The sequence below is a fragment of the Podarcis erhardii genome, assembly GCF_964252035.2.
Source record: "Podarcis erhardii genome assembly, chromosome: 3".
NCBI classification, from domain to species: domain Eukaryota; kingdom Metazoa; phylum Chordata; class Lepidosauria; order Squamata; family Lacertidae; genus Podarcis; species Podarcis erhardii.
The window spans coordinates 40,279,398-40,305,828 of record NC_138507.1 but is presented as its reverse complement, the minus strand read 5'-3'; the positions used below and the strand labels follow the sequence as shown (position 1 = coordinate 40,305,828).

The 26,431-nt window shown below is 38.3% G+C and overlaps 2 protein-coding genes across 7 annotated transcripts in view; one reads left to right on the top strand and one right to left on the bottom strand.

Moving 5' to 3' along the window:
- Window positions 1-19,138, top strand: part of PHIP (PHIP subunit of CUL4-Ring ligase complex) — a 67,655-nt gene extending 48,517 nt beyond the window's left edge. For 3 of the 6 annotated variants that reach the window (XM_081856689.1, XM_081856688.1, XM_081856687.1), the window contains 14 exons: window positions 103-185; window positions 1,508-1,619; window positions 1,818-1,930; window positions 3,908-4,063; window positions 4,473-4,593; window positions 5,659-5,784; window positions 6,942-7,014; window positions 7,836-7,886; window positions 8,268-8,417; window positions 8,808-8,960; window positions 9,570-9,733; window positions 10,501-10,760; window positions 11,755-11,916; window positions 12,235-19,138. In XM_081856689.1, the coding sequence (XP_081712815.1) occupies window positions 103-185; window positions 1,508-1,619; window positions 1,818-1,930; window positions 3,908-4,063; window positions 4,473-4,593; window positions 5,659-5,784; window positions 6,942-7,014; window positions 7,836-7,886; window positions 8,268-8,417; window positions 8,808-8,960; window positions 9,570-9,733; window positions 10,501-10,760; window positions 11,755-11,916; window positions 12,235-12,908 (2,398 nt within the window). In that variant the 3' untranslated portion in view covers window positions 12,909-19,138. The remainder of the gene's footprint in view (window positions 1-102; window positions 186-1,507; window positions 1,620-1,817; window positions 1,931-3,907; window positions 4,064-4,472; window positions 4,594-5,658; window positions 5,785-6,941; window positions 7,015-7,835; window positions 7,887-8,267; window positions 8,418-8,807; window positions 8,961-9,569; window positions 9,734-10,500; window positions 10,761-11,754; window positions 11,917-12,234) is intronic. The other 3 variants (XM_081856691.1, XM_081856690.1, XM_081856692.1) reach the window with 3 other exon arrangements.
- A 541-nt stretch (window positions 19,139-19,679) lies between these two features.
- Window positions 19,680-25,395, bottom strand: IRAK1BP1 (interleukin 1 receptor associated kinase 1 binding protein 1). Its single transcript, XM_081857444.1, has 4 exons — window positions 24,970-25,395; window positions 24,237-24,302; window positions 23,067-23,197; window positions 19,680-21,115 (listed from the first exon to the last, which is right to left on the bottom strand). The coding sequence occupies exons 1-4, from the start codon at window positions 25,240-25,242 to the stop codon at window positions 20,833-20,835; spliced, it is 753 nt and encodes a 250-aa protein (XP_081713570.1). The 5' UTR covers window positions 25,243-25,395; the 3' UTR covers window positions 19,680-20,832.
- Window positions 25,396-26,431: the final 1,036 nt, after the last annotated feature.

Genomic DNA, 26,431 nt, shown 5'->3' with positions numbered 1-26,431 from the left:
CTACTAAATCTTTACTTGGCATTGATATGTTCTCAAATACCTTTAGCTATGAAATAGCAAACACCTTTCTCAATATTTTTGTCTTATTTTGGTTATATCCAGGTATCATGACATGCCAGATGTTATCGATTTCCTAGTCTTAAGGCAGCAGTTTGATGATGCAAAACACAGACGCTGGAACATAGGTAAGTACCTTTAATACAATCACGGTATCAGTAATTTTGGGAGGTGTTAATTATAATTCTGAGCATTAAATATAAATATGGATTATTTACTCAAACCTGCTAAGTTTTCTGCTTTGAACTAGAGATACCAGACTTAATGTGTTTCCCCAATTTTGCGTTTACTTTTTTAAGGAAGGTAAAAGCTGAGCTGACTAGGTCAACGCAGAAAACTGTGGCAACATGGCTTTTATCCAGCTAATTAAAGGCCTGCAAAGCCTGAGCTCCTTGATTAAGAACAGAAGTCCTTTCAACCAAGATCTCAGATTTTTGGGTGGATGAGTGAAACAGGAAGCCATATAGATTCACGTTAAAACAAGTTGCCTCACCTGAATTTTAGAAGCAACAATAATTGAAAGCAATTATTAAGGCAGAAAATTTTAAAAATTATTTTCTATACTATGCAGTTGACCATAGGATTATGATAAATCTTTTATTTCTTGACAATACTAATGAATATTAGTATTGATTAGTAATACTAACATAGATAACATTCAAAATCAATATTACTTTTGCAATACAGTTGGGTATGAAAAACTAAAAAAAACAACAACCCTGAAGAGAATTTAAACATTTTTGTTTTAGTATATTTTTAGGAGTATGTTCTGAATGAATAAGCTATTGTCTGCCTTGTCTTCTCCTGTAATTGTAAGTCAAAAAACGGGATTTCAGGGCCCATCTTTTATCCCTGGACCAACAGTGTCTGCTGGACAGATAGTTAGTGCTGTCAATACTGATCACATACAGGGGAGGGGAGAGAGGACTGAATGGAGAGGAGTCAGCCCTCGCCCTCTAAGCCTGGTGAACAGAGCTGGCTAAAGCCCACATGCAGGATGCAGATCTGTATTTGAACTGTTCATGTCTCATATGTTGAGAAAATGAATGCTGTAGTAGGAGGAAGGAATATGGGCCAGATTTATGGCCGCCTTCTTTATATCTGGAAACAGACTGCTTCTGTCATACAGTCTCAACATGAGATTAGAGGATGTGACACAGACCTCTTTAATAACAAAAGAGCCTCTGTGGCATCTTACCTTTGGGAGTATTTTGCAGCCTGCTGAAATGAATCTTCCTTTGTCAAGCTTATCTGGTTGTAATGGTGTCATTAGAGAGCTGAAGCTTTATGCAGTCCTGCTAATGGAAAGTTGTCAGGGTGTTGCATCTTCTTGTTTGTTCAATAGTTGGCAAAAGCTACCTCTAATAATACTGGTCATGATTATAAGAAACTGTTAAGATACAGTTTTATCCCTTCTGGAGTAAAGACGTGACTTTGTATTCTTGTCCAGGTGATCGATTTAGATCAGTAATTGATGATGCTTGGTGGTTCGGAACAATAGAAAGCCAAGAACCTCTTCAGCCTGATTATCCTGACAGCTTGTTTCAGTGCTACAATGTCTGGTTAGTAGCTTTTACTTTATACATGGGGTTTTATTTTTCTCTTTTTGTTTTTAATCTCATGTGTGTTTAATCATTAGCTGGTACGTTTTCTACCCGCATTTTGTTGAAAATCTTTCTGGGGTAAAGTGTTGATCATCTACATATTCAGATAAGAAATAGTAACTTTAACTTGATTGCAATTTTCTCTCTCTCTTGAAGTTGGGACAATGGAGATGCTGAGAAAATGAGTCCTTGGGATATGGAGCCTATACCAAACAATGGTATGTGTCTACTTTCCCCTAGATGTACAGAAAGGAGACAGAACTTACTATGTACGTATGTGATGAACTATAAAGAAGTTACGCTGATTATGCTATAAAAGAAGGGAAAACGAATCAATTTCTTTATTACATTAATAAAATGTCTGTGAACTAACTAGTTACCTGTTTTAAGAAAATTGAACATTGCATTTTGGTTGCCTGGTTTTCAGAAATTGATACAAAATTTTGTTGTTAAACTACTTGGAAGCAAACATTTTGCAAAGACTCCAAAACTTGTCCTTCTATTGCATTGCTGGGGTTAATTCCCAAAGCCAGAGTTCATAACACTGCTGGATTCATTGTAATTCACTGGATTCACCCTGCTCTGTTAAGTTCAACAGATATTGATATATAAATTGTTTAAGTTTAACACTTTAGGAGTATTATGATGATTGTTCCTACTCATGAGTGGTAAAGTGGAAGAATGAAGACTCTCCCAATTAATTTGCTTATGTAGGTCAGGTGTGGGAACCTCTGGCCCTTCAAATGTTGCTGAACTACAACTCACATTAACGTTAGCGATTGGCCATGGTTGCTTTGGCTGATGTGAGCTGTAGTTAAATGCTTGGAGGGCCAAAAATCCCCCACTTTGGTGTTGGTGATCACTTGAAATACAGCTGTATGGAGACAGCGGCACTTGGCAAACTATTTGGGTCCCCAACCCTCCAGAGCTGATTGGATAAGAGCTGCAAGGGAGACGGGGATTCCTTCCTGTTCCACTGATGGAAATCTGTCTGCTCAGCAACGCTTTTGGATACAACTTTCAGTCAGTCACTATATTTGTATTCTGTTCTTCTATATAAGTACACCCAAAAGCAATTCACAGAAAAGTATGAAAAACAAAGGGAAATTGTAAGTGACCCGGAACTGGTCTGTGACCGTAATAATAAAATTCTACTCTATTCTAAATAAACACCAGCAATACATTGTTATACATGTCATTTCCTATAAAATACAAATAACATTAAAATACTTAATTTAAAGAATCTCCATCAATGTAAACAATTCACAATTCATTACGAAAAGGAAGAGAGAAAAGGCAAGAGGCAAGAAGTGCTAGTCACCTCATCAACAGAGCAACTAAATAACTTTCTGCCTTGCTTCCAACCTTGGAGCTTGGAAAAGGGGCAGGAATCACTATGCAACTCCTAGAATGTACCCCACCCATCTCCATACCTCCAAAGGTGGAAGGAATGCTGATCACTTGCCATGTTGACTGCAGTGAGAAGAAAAGTAGAAACTTCATAAACCGCTTTCTATATGGAACAGCCTCTACTTTTATAGAGAAAAGCTTTGACTATTAAATGTTGGAATTGTCAAGGTTACAAAGTGGTTTAGTGGTTTACAAAATGCTTTAGTGTACCCTAGTGCTAGGAGAGACATAATTTCCCCTAACCATAAGTTTCTTTTGTGCCTTCTAACATTATTCTTCAAACTTAGCTACTTAAGATTCTAATTTTAGTTGGGTCTCATTTTAGCTCTTCCTTAGAAATCCTAAATGCTTAATGCCAGACTCCAGACTGGTTAACAAGAATGTTTATCATTATATTTGTGTGACGTGGAGATGAATTCATTTACATGCTGACCTCAATCAAGAAGATTTGCAATACTGTAAAAGTAATTAGATATATTAAAAATGTAGATGTGTAGCTCAAATGTATATAGCCTTTCATCCATCTAACTCAGTCCAACCCCTTAAGGATAGATTGTTTCATTTCATTCTTTAAACAAAAAAAATCCTAGCTAGCTGTGACTCTGTATAAGCATGTTAATAGTGGAAGATGCTCTGTAATGCAGAAATAAGTATTTGTTTTTCTTCCAAATGCATTTATAATATTCCACAATCAGTTGGTTGCTCTTAAAAACAATAGTGGGCTGTGAATTGTTTATACCATTGTGGGTTGTTGTTTTTTTAAAAAAAGGTATGCAGTTTCTTAAGTTGCAAGGATAATTATATCAGCTATTATGTTCATTTTGTGTCTCTTTCAGCTGTGTTTCCAGAGGAGCTTGGAACTAGTGTTCCTTTAACTAATATTGAAAGCAGATCATTAATCTACAAGCCTTTGGAAGGAGAGTGGGGTTCCAGGACTCGTGATGATGAATGTGAAAGAATAATTTCAGGGATAAATCAGCTGATGACTTTAGGTAATGCTTAATGTGAAAAAAGTGTTTGTTTTATCATTTCTATCCATTAAGATAGTCTCACATTCCTGCATATTTTTAATTTGGCCTTCTGTATTAAAATTCTTCTCAAAACACATACTGAAATTCAAGTTTTTCAGTCCACTTCATCTGTGGCAATCATTTCTATGCCGGAAAAAGGCATGCATGAGATGGACTTTGGAGAAAATATTTTTGTGTGTGTTGGTCATAGAATACAAATATTCAGTACCTTACAAGTAAAAAAAAAGTCACTTCTACTTCACATTCTTATTGAAAGACTTGTAGAATTCCCTCTTTAGCTAGGCACTCTCTCACTCAAATTACTGCTGCACATTAAGAAAATTGCTTCCCTATCACTAATGTAGTAATGACATCTTTGTCTTGTGTTTAGATATTGCTTCTGCGTTTGTGGCTCCTGTGGATTTCCAAGCTTATCCAATGTATTGCACTGTCGTTGCATATCCTACTGATCTTAGTACAATTAAACAGAGGCTGGAAAATAGGTTTTACAGGTTTGTTTTAAGTTTATTTTATTGTTGGTGTTTCCAAAAATGTTTGTGATTTTATATATGTTAGGGTAATTTCCTGGGCAGCTTTTGCTTCTAGCTGAGTTGTGTACAGCACAGATCAATTACTGTGATGTACAATGAAATGTCAAACTGTTGTTTAAGACTTTCTTGTCCTATGGTTATATCTTGCAATGCTCCAGCCCACTGTACCTTGATGTGGATTGCCTCTTGTCTAAAGGAAATCCTAAATGGCTTATGGGTCCCTTCTTTTCTTAACTGTTTTTCTAACTGAGCAAGTACTTACGTTAAAGCTGCTGTTCCTCTTGGAACTGCTTAAAAGGAAGCCTACAGGAGGTATTTTTGATTATAAGATCATAATTTTATCTCTTTGAGCCTCCTGTCATAACCCAAGGAACCAGAACCAACCAACACAGTATTCTGTGATTTCTTTTCTCTAGGCCAGCTGCAGAGTGTTGGCATTGATCTTTAAAACTCTTTATGGCTTGGACCCAGGGTAATTGTAGGGCTGCCTTAAGCCAGATATACGTACCTATACATTTGCAGTGGAGGGCCTGCCGTGAGTGCTGCCGCCATCTGAGATAAGGTGGGCAGCTACCAGAGCGAAGGCTCCCTCAGTGGTGGTGCCCCAGTTATGGAAGACCTGTCCCCAATTTGATCCATTAAAATCTAAATATGTAATGGCTCCACCTAGTGGTCAAAAGCAGGCAGTAGGTAGGTCCCATAATTCAGTTTGTTCCTGCCTTGACTGAAGCAGTCATGTATTAAGCTCTCATTTTTTTCTTCTCGTCAGGATGGTTTTATATTTCTGACAATTTGTCCATATTATTAATTTAGCCCTAGTTTGAGAAATGTGTATCCCGAAAATTGTTCCAGAAGCGACCCTCTTTAGGAGATTTTGGGGATGTGGGAGGGACAGAGAGGTAGGGTTATCAGAAGTTTGCTTGTACAACACTGAACATCACTCTTCGTTTCCAGGTCTTTACATATTTTGATCAAAATTTCAAAAGTTATTTTTTCTGTGATATGCATGTGTTCTTTATTTCAAAGGCGACTTTCTTCACTTATGTGGGAAGTTCGGTATATTGAATATAATACACAGACGTTCAATGAACCAGGAAGTCCCATAGTTAAATCTGCCAAATTTGTCACAGATCTGCTGCTGCACTTCATAAAGTAAGCTAATGAACAGACTCACAGTGCATATTGTGGAAATAGCATAAACCAGAGGAATTCTTTACATGCTTTTAATCTATAGTGAATGTTATTTATGTTTACAATGGGTAAGAGTGAACTATTAATTGTTATTGTGAATAAGAGAATTCATTTTTTTAGCAATTACCACTCTTCCAGAAGCAACTTTATCCATGGAAGTAGTGTGTTGTAAATTCCTTTGTGGACTCATTTAACCTTGTTCTCATTACTGGAAGGCAAGGAATTGGGAATACAGTACGATCGCATCTTATGCGTGATTAATTTGTGTGATATCAACTTTGTGTGGTTGAAAGCCGGGTAGTTGAAATACTGAAAATTAATTGCTGAAAGCTTAGAAGCTGCTTGTCTGTAGGGTTTTCCTGTTTTGTTTTGTTTTTGAGTAGAAGTGGCTTTGGATAGAGAGGCAGGAAAAATATAATCTGAGAAAGATACAAAGAAAGACAATGCTTTATACTAGGCATATTCTTTTACATGTTTAGAGGAGAGAACATTGTTAGTTAACATTACCATTTAAACAGTAGGAAGGTTGATATTTAAAATCTTCCTAATGTTGGGCAGTATTCCATGCTCCCATTCTGCTAGCGCAAAAGCCTTGTGATAGCAGAATGGAACTTTCTCTCCTCTGCCCTGCAGCTCCATGCACACCCTCAAAATCAGCTCTGGAAAGTTGAGGAAACTTCTTCAGAAGATTGGGGAGAGCAGAGGGAATGGAAGCATTGCATCAGGGAACTCTTCTGGCATTACTTTGGCTATAATCCAATAACATGAAACAATACAATTCTGTATTGTATAGACATTTAGATCCTGATTTGGTTTTCCATGAGCGTAAGGGTTCCTTCCATTAGTAGAAGGGACTCTAATCCAATGGAGGCTCCCACTGGTGGAAGGGAGAGGGAAAACTATCTTCAGTTCCACCTCTAGCCCCCAGTGCTGTCTCCTAGGCTACTCTAGTGGGTCACCCAGTGAGCAAGGAGCTGCAGTGGAAAAAAAGAATCAGCCAAAATTGCTTCCTCCCACCAGCAAGTATCCTGTAACTGGATTTCTGCTCAGGATCCAAGTTACTCTGTGCATCTGTGGCTGCAAATAAGCTTATTAATGCAAAGTGTTTTATTGAACAGAGATCAGGCTTGTTATGACATAATCCCACTGTATAATGCCATGAAGAAAAAAGTCCTGTCTGATTCAGAGGAGGTAAGCTAACTCAATATGTCATGCATTTCTTTAGAAAGTAGTTATATATATTATTTAAAGTATTTTTCTGCCCAAATTTAGCTTTCAGAGAGGGGTTCTGCAATGAGAATCAAATTCCTTCTAGTTCAAGCTCCTCATGTTCTTTACAGGAAGGGTGGTTTTTAGTCCCTAATTTATTTGAAGTAATATTTGTGTGCTTTATTCATTGCAACAACAATTTACTTGTTATGTGAATTATGAGTGAACATTATTTCTACATACAAGCTCCATGAAAGTCTATGCATCACACACATGTACACACCTCTGTCCCCAAATATAACACAATTCTAGTAAAATCAAGTATTTAAGCCTTAAGCATTCTGTATGCAGAGAATTTCATTGCAGGTGTGTAGCTTCCTCAGAATCCCTGTCCTTAGAACCACTGCTGTTGTTTTGATCCAGAAAATGCATCTCTATCTCAATACGAGCGTCATAGGGTACTCCTTGTGTATAATAAAGTTTGTACTTATTACCCCCCCCCCCCGAGTGGCTCTAGTAATAACTTTACAGGTATTTGTGGGCCTTGTATCACACACTGAACTTCATGGAGGCAAGGAAACAACTGGAAGACTGGAACTAGTAGCAGCAGTAACAAGCATAGGCAGTGCCTGTGGCTGCTGTTTACAAATGCTGGCTTCTTAAAGTGTAAAAATATTTTCAGACTTACAGGTTCTTAATAGAAAGGAAGTAGAAGTAAATAAATATGAAGTAGTACCAAAGTTAAGTATATTTCAAATGCTTAGTATTTCTGCATCATGTGATGAATATTTTGTTGCCCAAAGGAAGAAGAGAAAGACATTAACATGCCAGGCACTTCTACCAGAAAGAGGAAGGTAATATTTGTTTTACATCATTGATTTCTGCTTTGGTTATGTGTGAAGTGGGAACAAACAAATTTAAATAAGGCCTCTTTGATTATGTGTATCTTCATGTTTAATATTACTGATTATTTCAATAAATGTTGAAACTATTGATTTTCCAAATGGTGGGTGCCACCATCAGCCCATGGCTTCCTTCTCCTGATTTTTACCAGATAGATATTAAAAATTGACTGGGTTCAATTCAAGTAACAGTGCAAGGCCTCAAAATTTCAGAGAGGTCACAGAATATTTTTTTCCCTTCAGCATTTTTCCCCAAGGGGATAATCAGTTTTCTCTTTAATTTGCAAGAACAGCTACTTATTTGATAAGCCGTATTCAATATTGCTGTTCCAGGATCATCAGCCCAAGCGGAGGTTACGTAATAGAGCTCAATCATATGATATTCAGGCTTGGAAGAGGCAGTGCCAGGAATTGCTGAATCTAATTTTTCAGTGTGAGGATTCTGAACCTTTTCGCCAACCAGTGGATCTTCTTGAATATCCAGTGAGTATTTTGAAAATATGATGATGTTCTTCTGAAACATTCACCTTAGAAAACTGAAGTGGAAGAATAATGATAAACATTTTATTAAGTAAAAGAAAATGATGTTGAGTTTTCAGCAAAATATTATTCTCCGTCTCTCTTATAGGTGTGGTTGTATTTGGTATTTCATGCATTCTGTTTTTTGAGGCTGTTCATCTGCCACACATCTGATTTGTGGTATATTCAGAAATTTTAGGTCTTTTTCCATTGGGGGATTTTGCTTAAAAGACAGTATAAGATTTATGGTTTTTCATACAGGCTTATGCAGTTATTTTCTGCTTTTGCAGTAATTAGTAATATAACATTAGATTGTTGAAATCAGTTCATTAATGTTTCTAAACATTTCTAAAGGATTACAGAGACATCATTGATACGCCAATGGATTTTGCCACAGTTCGGGAAACACTAGAAGCAGGGAACTATGAATCGCCAATGGAATTGTGTAAAGATGTGAGGCTAATCTTCAGCAACTCCAAAGTGTATACACCATGCAAAAGATCAAGAGTATGGCTTTGCAATTTATTTCTAGATGTGTACTGATGTTCTTTAAATGTTGTGTTTGTTGCTAGAGAAGTGGAATGTGTAATTGATTTTAATATGGACAACAAAACACATCTCAGACTATATTTAAAGATATTGTTGGTATTACATGAAATAATACCTTATTTTGGGTCTTGTGTCTGTTCATGGATAATCCTGATACAATTCAACGGATCCTTATTCCCCTCTGTCTACCTTTTTCCCCTGCACTTCGCCATGCAGACAAGCAATGTGACGAGAAGGAACAATAGTGTAGATGTGAAGTCTGTGGCCCCTCTCCTGTCCTCATCCAGTGTTCTCTCTATCCGTGTTGGCTGCTTACATTCTGACCAAAAGCACCTGTGGAGAGTACAAGGCTGGGTGAAGAACTGTGCACATTCCTTCTAATGTTCCCATTGCGGTGCATGGGAAACAGAGAATGTGATGCTGTGGAGCCTTATGGGGATCTTCTGTGCAGTTGATCTTGCTTCATGTGTCTACTGATTTGTGTAAACTACTACGGGCAGAAATTAAAATGTGAGACAAACTGTTCAATTTTTTTGTCATATTAATACACTTTAATATTTTTAATAGATTTACAGCATGAGCCTGCGCCTGTCTGCCTTCTTTGAAGAACACATTAGTTCCATCTTATCAGATTACAAATCAGCCTTGCGTTTTCATAAAAGAAGCACAATTAAAAAGATAAGGAAGAAAAGAAGCAGAAGCAGTTCCCTTTCTAGTAGTGTTGCATCAAGGTATGATAGAGTTCTTCTTTCTTCCAAGTGCAATATTTGAATGTTTTACATTGGTGTGGCAGCACTTGTGGCTTCCTTTTATTAATATTTTACACTGCATAAAAAGATATTTCCTAGCTTACTCCCATGAACAGGCCCAGGGCTAGCTTTGATTCTTCCAGTCCACTTGTCCAAGCTGCCACTATCATACATGAGGCCACCAGACCCCTTGGTGTAGTTGTTGTTTTCTCCCTGCGCCCCACCCACACCCCAGCATCTGAGAGAATACAGTTAATCCAGTAAACTTACTAACTATAAGGGGATACTTGCAGACCAGTACTTAAGCTGTGGTTAAAACTCAAAGCCAACTAAAAAGATACTTAAAAACCTAGACATTAAAAAGGTCTTAGCTTGATAAGCTTTAGACATCAGACTCATTGGCTAATGGAGAACATTCTAGAGTCATAGAACCACAACATACAACGCCTTTTCCCAGTTTGCCACCCACCTAATTTTCAGCTGCAGAAGCAATCAATTTCTACTGAGAATTCTAAGACCTGGGCAGGTTCATGTGGGATCCTTGGATACCTGTGGCCCTAACCATTTAGGCCTTTAAAGGTTACAATCGGCATTTGAATTGCTGAAGAGGCATTGAGAGAGATGTGTGTGGGTGAATTGGACCACATAAAGACTGGCTCATGGATGAAATTAGCTGATAACCAGGGCCTATTGCTATTGCTTTACGCTATAAAATAGCATGAGTTGTCAGACTTGTCATCTGTTTGTAGTCCGGACAGGAAACGAAAAATAATAAAACCACAGCTGAAAGCTGAACCCCCTGCTACACCTTTGCCCTCTGCACCATCACGTTCAACATCCCTGAGAAACACTGCTGCTCAGATGAATGGAAAAGCAGATGTGACTTTGGTCCGAACAAGGAGTACAAGGGCAGTAGCAGAAATGGCTGTTAATGAACAGCCATCTACTTCTTCAGGAGGAAAGCCTACAACTGTGAAACCTAGTGCTACTGTTACATCAGGTAAATCAGGTGGGTAAACTTATTAATAAGTGGCACAGATCTGGAACCTAAAATATAATGGCTTCCACTGCAGATGCAACATCACATTTATATGTTTGTATTCAGATTAGGAAGATTAGGAATGCAATCCTAAATGGAGTGGGGTTGGGGGTGCAAAGGGGCAATTTTACTGCCACTTCCAAAGGCCTGCTGGGGGGGGGGGGAGCAACTTGCCTTTTCCCCTTCACAATGTAAAATTTTCATTTCTGACTCCTTTCCCATTGCAGATTCCAATAGAGGCAAATTTAGTTAAGTCAGCTGCAGGCTTGTTGTAGAGAGAGGGCTTGATTCCAGCACTTCTCTAATGAATGTAGGGGCTTTGGATACTACCCACCCCCAATACAGAGAGCCACGTCTCCTTCCAAACCCCATGCAGTCAGCAGATTTGGGGGTTGTGTAAATCATGGAAGTACCATATTTTTCGTCCCATAGGACTCTCCGTCCCATAGGACGCACCTAGTTTTTTGGGGAGGGAAATAAAGGGAAAAAATCCCCACGCTGTGGATGTCTGCCCGGTGTGAGGGGCGCTCTGCTTCAGGGCGCATTGTGTGCCGGGCGGCAGGCTGCTATCCGCAGCGTGGGGAGCCCTGCAGGAGTTCCTGCAGGGCTCCCCAGGCTTGCTGATAGCTTCCTGAAGCCTGGAGAGTGAGAGGGGTCGGTGCGCACCGACCCCTCTTGCTCTCCAAGCTTCAGCGAAAGCCTGTATTCGCCCCATAGCACGCACACAGATCTCCCCTTCATTTTTGGAGGGGGAAAAGTGCGTCCTATAGGGCGAAAAATACGGTATAGAAAACCATAGACTGAGGATAAATGAGTGAAATAATCTTAAATAGAGCCCTTCAACAATGTTTTGTTGAAAATATATTTCAGAAGAAATAAGGTATGTATTTATTTGACCAACAAATACATAGTAATTGAAAATCTTGTTTAAAACTTAACTCTTGCTCTCTCTGTTGTCTCCCAGTATTAGAGGATTCCACCAAACATTCCAAGAACCAGAATATTTTATCAGTCCATAATCAAACCAATTCTACTCATAACACTAGGAATAATACTGCAAGAGAAAATGTGGAGAAGGATAAACAAATTAAACGTAAACCAAAATCTTCCACTCTCAGCCCACAAGGTAAGCTTCTTATATTTTTAAATGTTGGTTATTATGGAATATATTATATATATATAGTTTTAGATTAAAAGTAATTCCCACCAAGTAATCACTAAGTAATTTATAAGGCAAGTTTTTAGCTTATCAGTTTACAGCCCTAATTAATACTAGAAAATTTTATGGTATTTTTGGTGTGTTTAATCATTCAGATGAGTCTAATTTGTATGCAACTAAATTGAGGCCTGATTGGTCCCATACTTAGGATTGCTCTGCACTTAATTTTTTATTTGTTTGCAAAGGAGATGGGTAAGTCACTGACATGTTACTCTGTCTTTATAGCAGATTGCAAGAATAATGTCATGGCTTTGGCATCAGGAAGCATCCAGGTAAATGGACATGGTGGACAGTCTTCAAAGCCTATGTTTAAGAGGGGTCCTGGACGGAAACCCAAGATTGAAACAAACAACAATAGTTGTGAAGTGGTGCACAAGAAAAGAGGGAGGAAACCAAAAAGCCTATTACTTGCTCAGCAAAAGAATTTAGGGCAGAACACAATCCAGACTACTAAAGACTTAACAACAACAACAGCAACAACAACAACAACAGAGGAAGCATCTGTTTCCACTGCATGCAATTCTCTCTCTGAAAATAATGTGAAGGAAGACTTGTTGCAAAGAAAAGGGCGTGGAGGCAGAAAGCCTAAAAGAAAGCTAGAGGCACAAGAGCCAGGATTAGAACTTACGTTTTCTGCAGATCCTAAGATTCAGACGAGAAGCAAGAGAAAAAAGACAGATGAACCTATTGAAGAAGAGCATGAAGAACTTAAAGATTCTGAACCCCACATGAGAACTAGAAATCAGGGTAGGAGGACAGCTTTTTACAATGAAGATGACTCGGAGGAGGAGCAAAGACAACTATTGTTTGAAGACACCTCTTTGACTTTTGGGACATCTAGCAGAGGCAGAGTCCGCAAGTTGACTGAAAAAGCAAAGGCTAATCTCATTGGTTGGTAACCAGCATTTAAAAATGCTAATAAACAGGTACAGCTGAGGAAGTGGTAGAACTAAGGATATCTGCTTTCTGCTGCTATTTACAAATGAGAATACGTTCTGATTTGGAAAAAGTATAGCAAAAACAAACTGAACATTTCTTTGAAAGAAGTATGTATTTTAAACTTTTGCTATTTATTGCCCTCCAAGTAGGTTATACATTTCAATTCACTTTGTTCAGTTGGTATTGAAGATTGTATAAATGGAAATTCTTGATTTGCAGAAATGTTACTGTAATTTTGGACAGTCAGTAACCTCTATTTGATTAAAATTGATAGAATTTTTAATGTAACAGACTGAGAACAGAACTCCTATTTTTGAATGAGCAAGGTACAGTACATTTGTATAGAGTGTAGTATCTCTGTGTTTTGCAGGATATTAGCAGAGTGTGGCAGTAAATGCCATTGAGAACAAATGCAAAATTCCAAACATTGCTAATAAGATGTTTAATTTCAGTAGTAATTGGGCACACAGCTTTGTACAAACAAACCTAGTGCAGCTTGTTGGTTTATCTAGGTTCAGCCAGAGAGAAAAATCACACTATGTAGATATATATATCCACATTGGAAAAAGTTTGACTAATATGTCTAATTTTTCAGACCTTCATTCTCGTATCAATCAAATCTCTGTTTATTGTGCCAAAGACTGAAAACCGGTGCAGTAGAAAAGTTTTTAGTGTCAGTGCAGCATACATTTTCCAATTATGCTTATGAATCTATGTTCTAAATATACACTGTTCTGAAAAATTATCTCTACTGGTACTTCGTAGTAAAAACAATTAATGCACTGGTGGGATCCTTAGGCAAAATGTATAATTGGGTTAAAGGATTCAAGGAAACTGCAGGAAAAGTGTGAGATTCTTATGTTTACGATGCGATCAGATTGATTGTTTATACAAATTGTGTTAAAACTGACTAAAATTTTAAAAAGTGTCTGTGTATGTATATATTATGTACACAAGCACATAAATATATACAATATTACCCAGGAATAATTTTTTTCAGGACTTTTTAGATAATACTAGATAAAATTTTAAAATGTCATACTTTTATTTTAAGGGGAAGATTGGTTATTTTCAATTATTAAAGATAAAAAGGCCAAATCACTTTTTATGCAATCATGTTTTATACAGTGTTCTCATTGCACATTGTTTTTCTGCACTTTTTACAGTGTACTTATCAAGCTGACATAAGTCAATATATACACCCTAAAGGAAAATCCCACTTAATGATTGTGCCTTGTAGTCTATTATTTTGTGCATCTTTAGTAAACTTAAGTTGTCTATTGTAAATGACTATATGACTTAGGGGAATGTATTGCTGTATGTACTGCTATGGAAAAAGAAACAGTTATTTATTTGTTTATGGTACATTTACTTATTTTATACCTTTAAAACAAAGTTTGTATTAAAACAAACTTTAATACAATTTCTATTGTTTGAAAGTATAGTCCAATTTAAAAGAAAACAAAATACATCTTTAAACAGTTGCATGGTACAAAAATGTAACCACACTTTTCATTGAACACTCTTTGGGAGAAGTAAGCCTCAATCTAGAGATGCAGATGTATACATACCTGTTCAAAAGATAATTGGTGCCGGCAGCCTAGCTGCTTGGATGGTAAGGATCTGAATATAACCTCCCATGCTTCCACTGGTGGGGGGGAAATGTTAAAGGGGCTGCTTTTCCACCTCTCCAAACAGATTATTGGCTCTACCATGTTGACAAAACACACCTAAACCTTCGGTTACGTGAATATAATACTGGTAACAACACACACAAAACGTCAGGTTGTTTGTGACTATGTAACTTCTTTTTCAAAAACAACTCAACATGTAATACACAATATCACAAGGTGTAATTCCATAAATCAAGAGAACATATTCTGATAAATTAAAGTCCAATGGATGGTCAGGAGAGACAGTCCATTCAGTTGTAAATTTGGTGAACAGGCAATAACCACGATATGGTATGCTTATCCTTTGGTGTTCCACATCTCACCACTTTCAGGATTCTAGCGTTCTAGTGTTCCTTACATGCAGATAGCAGATGGAAAACTTGAAAGCATGGCACAACAAGGATTCCGGGATAATACCTTGTTTCGCCCCATCAGGCTTTGTCAGCCATACATACTCATAACTCTATTATGTTCCATGTTTTCGGCACACAAGAATATGACTATGCACGGCTGACGAAGCCAGATTGGGCGAAACAAGGTATTATCCCGGAATCCTTGTCATGCCATACTTTCTAGCTTTCCATCTGATACCTACATGTAAGGAACACTAGAACGCTAGAATCCTCAAAGCAGCGAGATGTGGAACACCACAGGATAAGCATACCATATCGTGGTTATTGCCTGTTTGCCAAATTAATAACTGAATGGACTGTGTCTCCTGACCATCCATTGGACTTTAATTTATCAGAATATGTTCTGTTGATTTATGGAATTACACATTGTGATATTGTATATTACATGTTGAATTGTTTTTGAAAAAGAGGTTACATAGTCACAAACCAGTATTATATTCACGTAACCTAAAGTTTAGCTGTGTTTTGCCAACATGGTAGAGCCAATAATCTGTTTGGGGAGGTGATAAAGCAGCCCCTTTAACATTTTTCCCCCATCAGGGGAAGCCTGGGAGGTTATATTTATATTCAGATCCTTACCCTCCGAACAGCTAGGTTAACGGCACCAGTTATCTTATGTTTTGTGTGTGTCTACCATTTTGGCAACATTGACAGTCTGTGTTAATATGTAGTTTCCATTCTGGGTTTGAGGACTGCAGGTGGAAGCAACTTCAGGAACTATGTATGCAACACAGCTTTGTATGCAACTTGATACTCAGTTCATTAGTGCAGATATGTTGCTCGCAGTTGATGGCATCTGAGGTTCAAGATTAATATGCATCTTTCATCCATTTGTGTCCATGGCAATTGGTTCTTAAAATGCATTTCTGATTTTATCGCAAATACTCAAACATCAAGATAATTCACTTTTATTTGAAGTAGACTAATTGACGTTATGATCAGGCCAGTTTAGAATGTTTGGAGGCAGGGAAGATTCTGTTTTGGTTGGTTAGTTGCCATCACCATCTCCTCTAAATAACCCATATTGGTTTGGCTTTTAAGAAAATATCTTCAACTAAGAGTATTTGCCAAATCGTGATTTACAGTAGAATAATAAATTCTACTGGCACTAGTCCTCCTTGGATACCTATTTTCATTAGCATATTATAATTATGGGATTTGGGACACTGACTTATGTTTTTAAACATGCATTCTTACTAATATTGCAGACATTAAACATGAAAATATTTCAGCAGCCTATGTACAGTGATAGTTCATTTCACAATGGAAGCATTGCAGTAGATTTATCTGGTCCATTTAAGAATTTCACTGTTGATGAAGGCAATCAATTTCAAATGTGTGATTTCCTTTTGTTATCTGCATTGTTATATAAAAGAAATTGGCAAAGCAAACATGAAACCCCATTACTGTAAGTTACTCCTTTTATAACTATGTCCCACTTGGCATATATTTATGTATATACTTGTATACATCAAGTATGTGTATGTAACGTTGGAGAATGGAATAGTACACATCACCATCATAGTGTCTGAAAATTACACATTTCAGAACAAAAGAATCAAGTCTTATTTGCAGTACACAAATGTATTGTTCCCCATTCATGAATAATTTTGTACTAAGAATTCACAAGCTTATTTTTTTCTAACATTATTTTGGTAATACATTTGTGTAGAAACACTTAAAACTTTAATTGTGCTAGATATACTATATAAGTGCTTTAAATTGCATTGGTTTGACTTAAATTACTGTCATTGGTTAGATTTTACTGATTTGCAAAAAAAATATTGTACCAACACAGAAGAGCTTTTGATTTAGCACATTTTAATATAAGCAATAAATACTGGTTCACTAACTTTTGGAGGGGGAAACCGTAATGAAATGTGTTTGGATAAAACTATTGAGAGCAAAGTAATATTTATTTTATGACACATTTACATGGAAAATACTATGTAGACACTCTTTCTGTTGGTAATTACAGATATTCACACAAGCAATTATCTTACAAACTTGGCAGTAATGAAAACAAATGTAAAATGCAGTCTACTGATACAGCTTCTGATACAGAGCGGTCCATTAGTTCCATAATGCTGAACATTAAATTACTTCAATATTAACCAGTGGCTACTATACAGCGATGTCTGATAGCAGCACATTCCATTTTCTTTGATTGGGAAATAAGTTCATTTTCACTCCAGTAATCAATCCCTTGTTTGGCTAAACGGGTTTGAAATTTAATTGTTTCCCAGGGATTAAGCTTGAATTACATTGGTATAATACTGGGTACTGAAGAAATGATCTTTATCATTGTGGTATGAGTAGCGATGCAGCTTTACAAAACCCGTCTTCCTATAGTACTGCTGTGATGTAAACTTGCACAAAATTATTCGTACCATACTGTCAATTTTTCCATGTGTTGTTTAATACTTTATCTTAGTTTGGATTGATCTTTGTAAAATACCGATTCAAAAGCATGTAGTACTTCTCAACGTTTAAAAATGAATGGGGACATAGTTTCAGTACATAAGTTGTGTGCTGTGTTACGACTCTTTGTGAAATACCAATTTGAGCTTTCAGTTTCATGAGCTTTAGTACATCTAAAGTGATATTAAGACCCCAACCAGAACTCCATACACACAGCTCTTAGTGTGTTGATTTCTGCAAAGAGCTGATCCTACTGTGCTGAAGAATGTGGATCCTTTGCTTTGAAGCAAGAGCTCCTGGTGGTCTATTTAATGAAAGCTTAAGGCCACAATCCAGTCGTGCCTTGCATCCTCAGGGCATGCAGGAGTTTCCTGCCATCCATCTCACCCACACCGGCCATCAGACTTCCCACAACTGGAGAGGTGCACTTGTGGGACAGCTGTGTCCTAGTGTGTGTAAGGGACCGACTGGATTGATCCTTATTGTAAATTTTGATGTATCAATCTTGCATTTCATGTTCTTGGACCTAAGCAATCATCTGATAAAAGGGCTGTTCAGTTTCTGCTGTAAATAATGTACATATGTTTATAATTCAAAAAAGGTGTACATTTCATATATAGTGGCCAAGTCTGAAAATTATTTCCAATATAACAAAATCTGGTATTGTGTTTTTTTTTAATGTGCTAACTTTACATAATTACTCTTGGAATAATGGTGAAGCAGAAAATTATTTTGTTGCTCTCATTTTCCCATTTAGTTCACAACCTTTTGGAATAAAAGGTACCCTCTGTTTCAGGAAGGTTACATTTATTTCAGGATATTTTTTGTTAAAGTACTATAGATGTGAGATGGCATTTTGAAGATGGAAATAGCATAATATTTGCTGTTAAAGACCAAACCCCAAATCTGCCTTTTTTAAAGGGTAAATAATTTAAGGAGCTATTTATGTGAAAAATCATTTTTCTTTTGATACCAAAAAGGGAGCCAAATGCTGAATATTTGAATTTTAAATAAATGCAGATAATTGCTTCAGGATATGGTATAAATTTTTGTTCATGATATAATTAGTGCTGGAAATTACTACACCTTTAAAGATACAGCACCAAATTTCTACACTTTCACATAAGACATTTAACATGGTATATTTATCTCAGATGCATGTTTTAAAAAGGATAGGCTATTGACACACATTTTGAAGTTACATTTTTGGACCATTACACTGCAAAAATTGAAAAGAAAGTTATTGAGTGAATACCTTAAATCTTGCCACTTAATGTTGAAACATATAATGTAGTGTAACTTAAGGAAATTGTCTGGAACATCTAATTTTGAAACTGACACATTTTAAAGCTTTGCTTATTTTGTACAGTATGGTGTAAATCCCAAAAATGTTCATGTAACCAACATACAGTTTTACAAGTTTAGGTTTTATCAAGGTTATTTTCTTTCTCTTCTGCTTTATCAAGTTATAAAGTGCAGTCTCACACCAGGATGAACAGTGCCCTTTCTTTTTGTACATATTGATCGAAACTTTTATTGTTATGTGAAACACTTACGTTGGTTTTGATGAATAATACTTGGAATCCTTTTATACAAACTAGAATGTATGTGTATGAATTACTGTCACTGCAATGTAGTAACTACAAACCTATTTTTAAATAAATAGAAAACTCGTTTTTCTAAGCTGCTTTGCTTTGGTTATTAAACTAATATAAATGTGTGAAGTACACAAGTTGTGTCTAAAAACTTTCACCATACTGCAATCCTACGTTGACCCAAAAATAAGCCCCATCAAGTTCAATGAGTCTTAGTCCCAGGTAAGTTTCTACAGGACTGCAACCTCAATGACTTAAATATAAAGGATATTGATTGGCAACAAGAGCAATTTAGTTTCTTAACACAAATGCTCTAATGGAACTGGTAAATTTTACTACCATCATTACATGTGTGAGACAGCCTTACAAATTCTATTATCTAGAGATGTGTGATAAACTTTCTTTCTGAAGGCACTTATTCTTAACAGGTGCATAGGCAGGTATGATACTATAATATAAAATGGACATTGTGTTGGGCTAGGAGAATGAAAAACATCTGCATCATTTCCTTGTTAGGAAAAGCTGTCCCGTCCCCATAACCTTGCTTCCTTACATTAGCAAAGCCAGAATAAATTCCACAAAAATAGCAAACTGCAGATGAAATACAAAGAGTGAATAGTTCATACAGGTTGGAAAGTTAGAATTTTATTAAATTGGAGATTAAGAAACTATAGGCAGAGTTGTAAATTCTATCCTTTTTGTTTAAACTGCATTCCTTAATCTGTGAAACTATTCAAGCATAAATCACTCGACACCTTGCCTAGTCTCACCACAACACCCAAAAATTAGCAAGTTTTTCAGCAACAATGCAGTTTTACAGTATTTCCATCTCTTATTCATAATTTCTTAACTCAATATTTGAAGGCCAGGAGCTTCTGGCATCCAAGGAATTTCTCCCCTGATAAAACTCTCAGCAGAGATTTCTTGAACTACACTGACAATGTAGCATTTCACCAAATGCAATTTGTCCAGTGTAAAACACTGAAAAAAAGTTTCTGTCATCAGCCATTAAGAAAAACCAAGTGGCCTTTATACAATTCTTCAAACTTTGGAGTAACTGGATATCTGGACAAAACTGTTGCCCCACATACAAAGGTCTGAAAGACCTATGTGAAGAAAGTATGCCTCCATTCATTTGCAAATCTGAAAATAATCCACATGTACAAAGAGCTCCTGCTTCCTGTTGTAGGAGACAACTTCCAAGTTTACCTCTCTTAAGTTACCAAGCAAAAACTTTAAACTTCCTTGCTCCAGAAACACGCTAGAAGGGCAGACCAGTTCCTTAAAAACTAGTGTTCATTTAGTGTTCTCACAGTATATTTTAGTTTCAAATATTCGTGATTTCCCTTAAAATGTGCAGTGCCTTGGAACGTAACCCCTGTGTATAAAGTTGCCTGTATTTACATTATTTACATTATTCTAAACAGTATATTAAAAATGTACTTCTATCTATTGCTTTCACAAGCATTCACTAGGTTGATTCCAATGTTTGTTTTATTCATGGAAGGAGCTGCTGATAATGGAAAGTGTCTTCTATGAACACGAGGGCTTCTTCATGGCAAGAAGTTTTCTTCCAAGAAATGAAACATAAATTGGGATCCAAGCCACAGCTTGCGTCCAAGTGCAGAGAATTACAACCCGTGCTACAATTTTATGGAATTGTTTAAAAAGTGAACAAACGTCAGAGTCACTTTAACATTTTGATTAAGGAAAAGCTAGTTAAGCTTCCCAAGAATGTTCTTCCCAAAGGAAAACACAATGATTCAGGACTTCAGTAATAAATCAGTTTACATTTATGTGAGCTGCTTGTTTTCTCTTCCTTTCCCCCTTTATTTCAAAAACAGCATATACCCTTGAGGAAACATAGATGGTGGCACTCTGGAGTCTCTGCTGCAAACCCAGTGAGTCTGGGGTGTTGACCAAGTGATTTTCAAGGTGGCCCTCCCACTCTTTCACTTCCTCTTCCCTTATTAGCAAAGGCTTCCCAAGGGGCTGGCCAAGCAACTGGCAAACTTCTTGAGCTTTTTGCCGGGCACTCCCAACAGCAGCAAGACAAACCTGACGTCTGCAAAAAAACCCAAAGACAAATGGGAAGATTTAGCTAATTAAAGCAACAAAAAGGGAGTGTGTCAATTAAAACCGTTAACCAATGTTGTACCTACTTTTGAGCACTGTATACTCTGCTTTTCAATGAGAAAGACCTTCACAAAGCAACTAACAGTACAATCCTATATAGGTCTATCCAAAAGTATGTTACTTTGAGTTCATTGAGATTAATTCCAGGTATCAGTGTAGGATTTCAGCCTCTATATATTCAACAATGTTATCCCCTCCCCCATTTTACGACATTTAAAATTTATGCAACGTAAACAACTAAATTAACCCCCTTCCCCCACTCCACCAGTTTACATTGTTGTGAAAAACAACAACACACATGTTCCATGTCAGATTGGAAATCCAAGGTAAGTTTGTCAAAGGCTGAGAAAGGCAAATAAAGTTCCGATCTCACACAAAACAGAGTTAATTTGTCTTTTTTTTCCAGAGCAAAAACCAGTGAGGTGTATGCTGGTGGTGGAACCTCCCATGTTCTGATATGTTAACAGTTAATAAACATGTAACAAACTAATGGAAAAGTATTTATTTTTCTCCCACGGGCAACGTTTAACTTTTGTGTAGTTATGCATGAAAAGTTAGCTGCCCAACCCTTTGATACCATTGATCTATATTCACTCTTTGAAAGTTTTACTAACTGCATGCTTTCACAGACCCTGCTGCTGCAGTTAAACAGCTTAATAGTTCTTTATACTTCAGATCTGAATCAAGCCCTATACAGTGGTACCTCGGGTTAAGTACTTAATTCCTTCCAGAGGTCCGTTCTTAACCTGAAGCACCACTTTAGTTAATGGGGCCTCCCGCTTCCGCTGCGCCGCCGCTGCACAATTTCTGTTCTCACCCTGAAGCAAAGTTCTTAACCCGAGGTACTATTTCTGGGTTAGCGGAGTCTGTAATCTGAAGCGTATGTAACCCGAGGTACCACTGTATATACACAGTCATTTCAACCTTTCCATACCAGAAAGGCAAAACTGAAACTAAGCCAAAATATATGTGATTGCATTTATTTTCATTCATCTCTTCTTAGACTGGCTTCCTCCTCCTCATAGGCTGCAATCCTGTTCCCCCTTTCCTGGGAGTACAGTGGAACCTCGGGTTACGAACGTGATCTGTGCGGGTGGCACGTTCGCAATCAGCATGGCAGCGCCTGCGCACACGCGTATTGCAATTCGGTTCTTCTGCTCATAGCATGATTTAGTGGTTTTGCACATGCGCGAGTGCCGAAACCCGGAAGTAACCTGTTCCGGTACTTCCGGGTTCAGCGCGATCCATAACCCGAAAATGCACAACCCGCAGGGTTCACAACCCGAGGTATTGACTGTACAGGATTTCATGGTTATTCATGTACCAGCATTGGGGTGCTTGACTGAATGATTTGTCATCTTAATGACACATTCCAATTTAGAACCTTCATAAAAATATAGAGCCTTGTTTTGTTTTTTTGTCTACTTTAATATTGTATCAACCTCTTTCATGGGGGATTTGCTCCTGCCGTGGCTTGGCTTAGTGCTTCTGGTCTGCTTCTCTCCGAGTCACAAGTAGCAATCAAGGTTTGTTCTTGGTTTACTGTTCATGGTTTATTTGGGGAAAACAAAAGATGAGCTTGGATTCTTACATAATACAGCTTGTTTTCCAGCAACGGGACAAAAGTAAAACACCTGCAGTTTCCAACTGTGTGCACTAGCACATTCACTTTAAACCATCATTTATTTTAATGATGGTTTACTATTATGTAGGAGCCATATCTTTACGAACATGTGTATTCCATCAGCTGTTTTCTTGGACTGGGCAACAAAATAGAAGCTTTGGCTACTTATTAGAGAATAGATTTCCAGAGGCATGGCACTGGTCAATCAAGCTAGCGAGACCTAACTTTCTGGTAAAAGGAGGAAGACATAACTTACCGAAGGGCATCTACTGCCTCCACTGTATGGTAAAAGTGAGGTGGGCTGATGATAACAGAGCTACCTAGCTTCTCAACAAGGAAGTTACAAACGTCTTGCATTTTGCCGAAATCACTGAATGTAATGCAGACCTATATGGGAATGTAAAAATTTGCAAGCCTTTTTAGTGCCTTAGCTAAAACTTGGCTAAAGATGAATAATACAAAATCAATTATAATATGCATTTTGTACAAAGCTAAATTAGATTATACTTTCATTTATATGCTACCTCTGTACAGAGGAAGTTTTGCTCAATGTGGCTTACATAGCTTTCAGCAATACATGAAAAGTACTCATATCTGTATGCTTATTATTATATGGAATTAAAGCAGACAATTTTTGTCATATTCAAGTTTTTAGAATGACAATCGTTTTGTAGACCCAACTACGGAGAAGCAATGAATTTGCAGAATTGGAAAGACATTCAGGAAATTAATATTAACCCCTGGTTTATAACCGCACATCAACATGCTCTTAATATTTTAAGACAATTCAATCCTGCATGAGAAGTCCTGTTGTGTTAGGGATGTCAAACGTCTGGATTTGACATCTTGGCGTTTTTGTAAAAAGCTCAACAATTTCAGTGGCTTCCTTTAAAAAAGCAAACTTTTGGGCCTTCCTAAAAAAAAAGCTCAACAACAACTTATGGAGCGTCCAGGTTTTTACTACCCTACCCTGTGTTCAATAAGACTTCCAGATAAGCATGTATGGGATTGATGCCTAGATCCAAGGCTGCAATTCTAAACACAATTCACATAAAGAAAGCTTTTCTTAGTTTCAATATGAATGTTTTGAGGATTGGATTGTAAATTTGGTAGATGTTTCAATTTCTGCTTCCATAAATAACTACACCAGTACCTCATTATCAAGCGTGCTGTGATGCTGACATAGTTTTGTAAGGCTATTAAGATGGTATTGCAGGAAAATACTTCAGGAGTGGGATGGCAAAAAAGATAATATATAAATAACCACAAGCAGTAATACTGTAATGTATGAGTGTGGAACCATTTTCACCCTTGAGCAGAAAAGCATATTAGGACATAGTTTCACATTTCTTGTTTAATGCTCAAGATACATATAAAACAATGTTATTTGAGACACATGACCAATACTCATACTTAAGACACTTGCCTCTGCTTCCATCTTATACACATTGTCTATTCTACTAAAGTTCTTTGTCACAGTCATGTCGTTCTCCTAGGGGAAAAAAACAACAGCTTTAAGTACAAAACTAAGGAAGAGAATGCTTTTCGGTGACATTATGGTTGCTTAACTAGTACTAAGCAACGCAGCAGAGTTCAAGGTACACTATTTCAAGGTAAAAATAAAAAATAAATCCAGCTTAGCATAGATGAGTAAATCTTGTCTTCACCCACAATTACTGTATCAAATACTATTCTGGACTGTTAACCCAACCTAAGTAGAGCATGAAATCATTTATCATCCAGCCTGTTACTCCATAAATATATCTTGTTGCATCAAATACAGAGAGCAATTTTTAAAACCTGGTTGACATCTAAGCAACCTGTGTGCAGCCTTGAGTTCACTGACAGCAGGTCAGGACAGAAATGCAGCAAATACACAATCGGGAAATACACAATGATCTTGGGCTTTAACCAAGGGTGTCTTCTCTAGCCTAATCATCCCACTGCGCTGGTTTTGCTCAGTTTGAATGCTTGTCTAGTGGCGTTGAGGATATGTCTAGGGGTCCAAGCAGCCCACCCCTCCCACCAAACTATAAGAAAGAGCGAAAGCTTTTCCGGTGCAGAAGGTGGTGATGATGTGGTGTAGCCACAGAGAAAGCCCTTGAGCTGCGAGCATGCGCGAGAGGTGGGTCGGCTCTCCTCCTCGCCCTCCAACCCACCGAGATTCCTCCGCGTTGCCGGGCGCTCTGGGCGACATAATCCAGCCTCCGAGTGACGCTGCTCCTTGCCGCTCCGGCCTCCCCTTTCTTGCTCTTCAGGTAAACGGTGACTTTCGCCCGGTCCGGCCTAGCGCTGAGCTCCGAGGTGCCGCTGACGTGAACTTCCCTCCCCGGCGGCCTCGGGACTTCATTCTCCCGGCTGTTGTCCCCCCCGGCGGGCGGAGGGACCAGCTCGGCAAACACCCGGGCTGGAGAAAGCGGCGGCAACGGCATCCCGAGGGAGTTGAAGGAAGGAGACCGCTAAGGCGCCATGGCAACGGAGCCCTCCGCGCCCAAAGCATCACGGGGGATGTAGTTCTGGACGCGGCCTGGTCACGTGGCCTATCCGACGCCCCCCGTCGGGAGAGGCTCCTCGGCGCTTGGGAGCGCGGCGTCCCAGGGTTCGTAGCGCCGTCTTCCCGCTCACGTGACGCCCGCCGAGGTGCGCTGGTTTGTTTTGCCGAGGGAACCTGCTGCCCTGTTCAGTTTGGGCGCTCGGAGCTTGGGCGCTTCGAAGCAGCGAGTTCCCTTAAGCAGCTAAATCGAGTTTTTTTTTTTAATTCTCTCTCTCTACGTGGAGTGTCCTTAGAGAATAAGTTGGTAGTTTTCTCTCCAAGCAGCGTTAGCTCGATTCCAAGGAAAGCAACACGGGAGAAAACTCACCTGCACAGGAGCCCGCTAGTATAGGCTGCCCATGCACCCTTTCACATATTGAACTTAATCGGCGACGTTTTAGAAATGAAAATATCAAGCAAATATTAAGCATGTTTGCCTACTTACGTGCTGGAAAAGCCCGTCTAACTGTATGAGGCTTGTTACGCATAAGACTAAACCAGCTCTGTATTTTCACATGGAGTGAACTGAAATACAGTGGTACCTCAGGTTACAGACGCTTCAGGTTACAGACGCTTCAGGTTACAGATTCCACTAACCCAGAAATAGTACCTCGGGTTAAGAACTTTGCTTCAGGATAAGAACAGAAATCGGGCTCCGGCGGTGCGGCAGCAGCAGGAGGTCCCATTAGCTGAAGTGGTGCTTGAGGTTAAGAACATTTTCAGGTTAAGAACGGACCTCCAGAACGAATTAAGTACTTAACCCGAGGTACCACTGTAAAAACTCAGTCATTTCATTTAGGTGCAGCTCCAAGGACCTTCTGGTGATTCCCTCCCTGCAAGAAGTGAGGCTACAGGGAACCAGGCAGAGGGCCTTGGTAGTGGCACCCGCCCTGTGGAATGCCCTCCCAGCAGATGTCAAGGAAATAAACAGCTATCTGACTTTTAGAAGACATCTGAAGGCAGCCCTGTTTAGGGAAGCTTTTAATGTTTGATTTTTTATTGTGTTTTTAATATTCTGCTGGGAGCCGCCCAGAGTGCCTGGGGAAATCCAGCCAGATGGGTGGGGTATAAATAAAAAATTATCACCA

Bases quoted from the DNA above. Each gene is read 5' to 3' on its own strand.
- IRAK1BP1 (XM_081857444.1), bottom strand. From the start codon at position 25,242: ATGCCGTTGCCGCCGCTTTCTCCAGCCCGGGTGTTTGCCGAGCTGGTC. The intron at 24,303-24,969 runs GTGGGTTGGAGG...TTTTTCCCCTAG, and splicing joins GGCAACGCGGAGGAATCTCG to GAGAACGACATGACTGTGAC. The intron at 23,198-24,236 runs GCAAGTGTCTTA...ATTCCCATATAG, and splicing joins TGTATAAGATGGAAGCAGAG to GTCTGCATTACATTCAGTGA.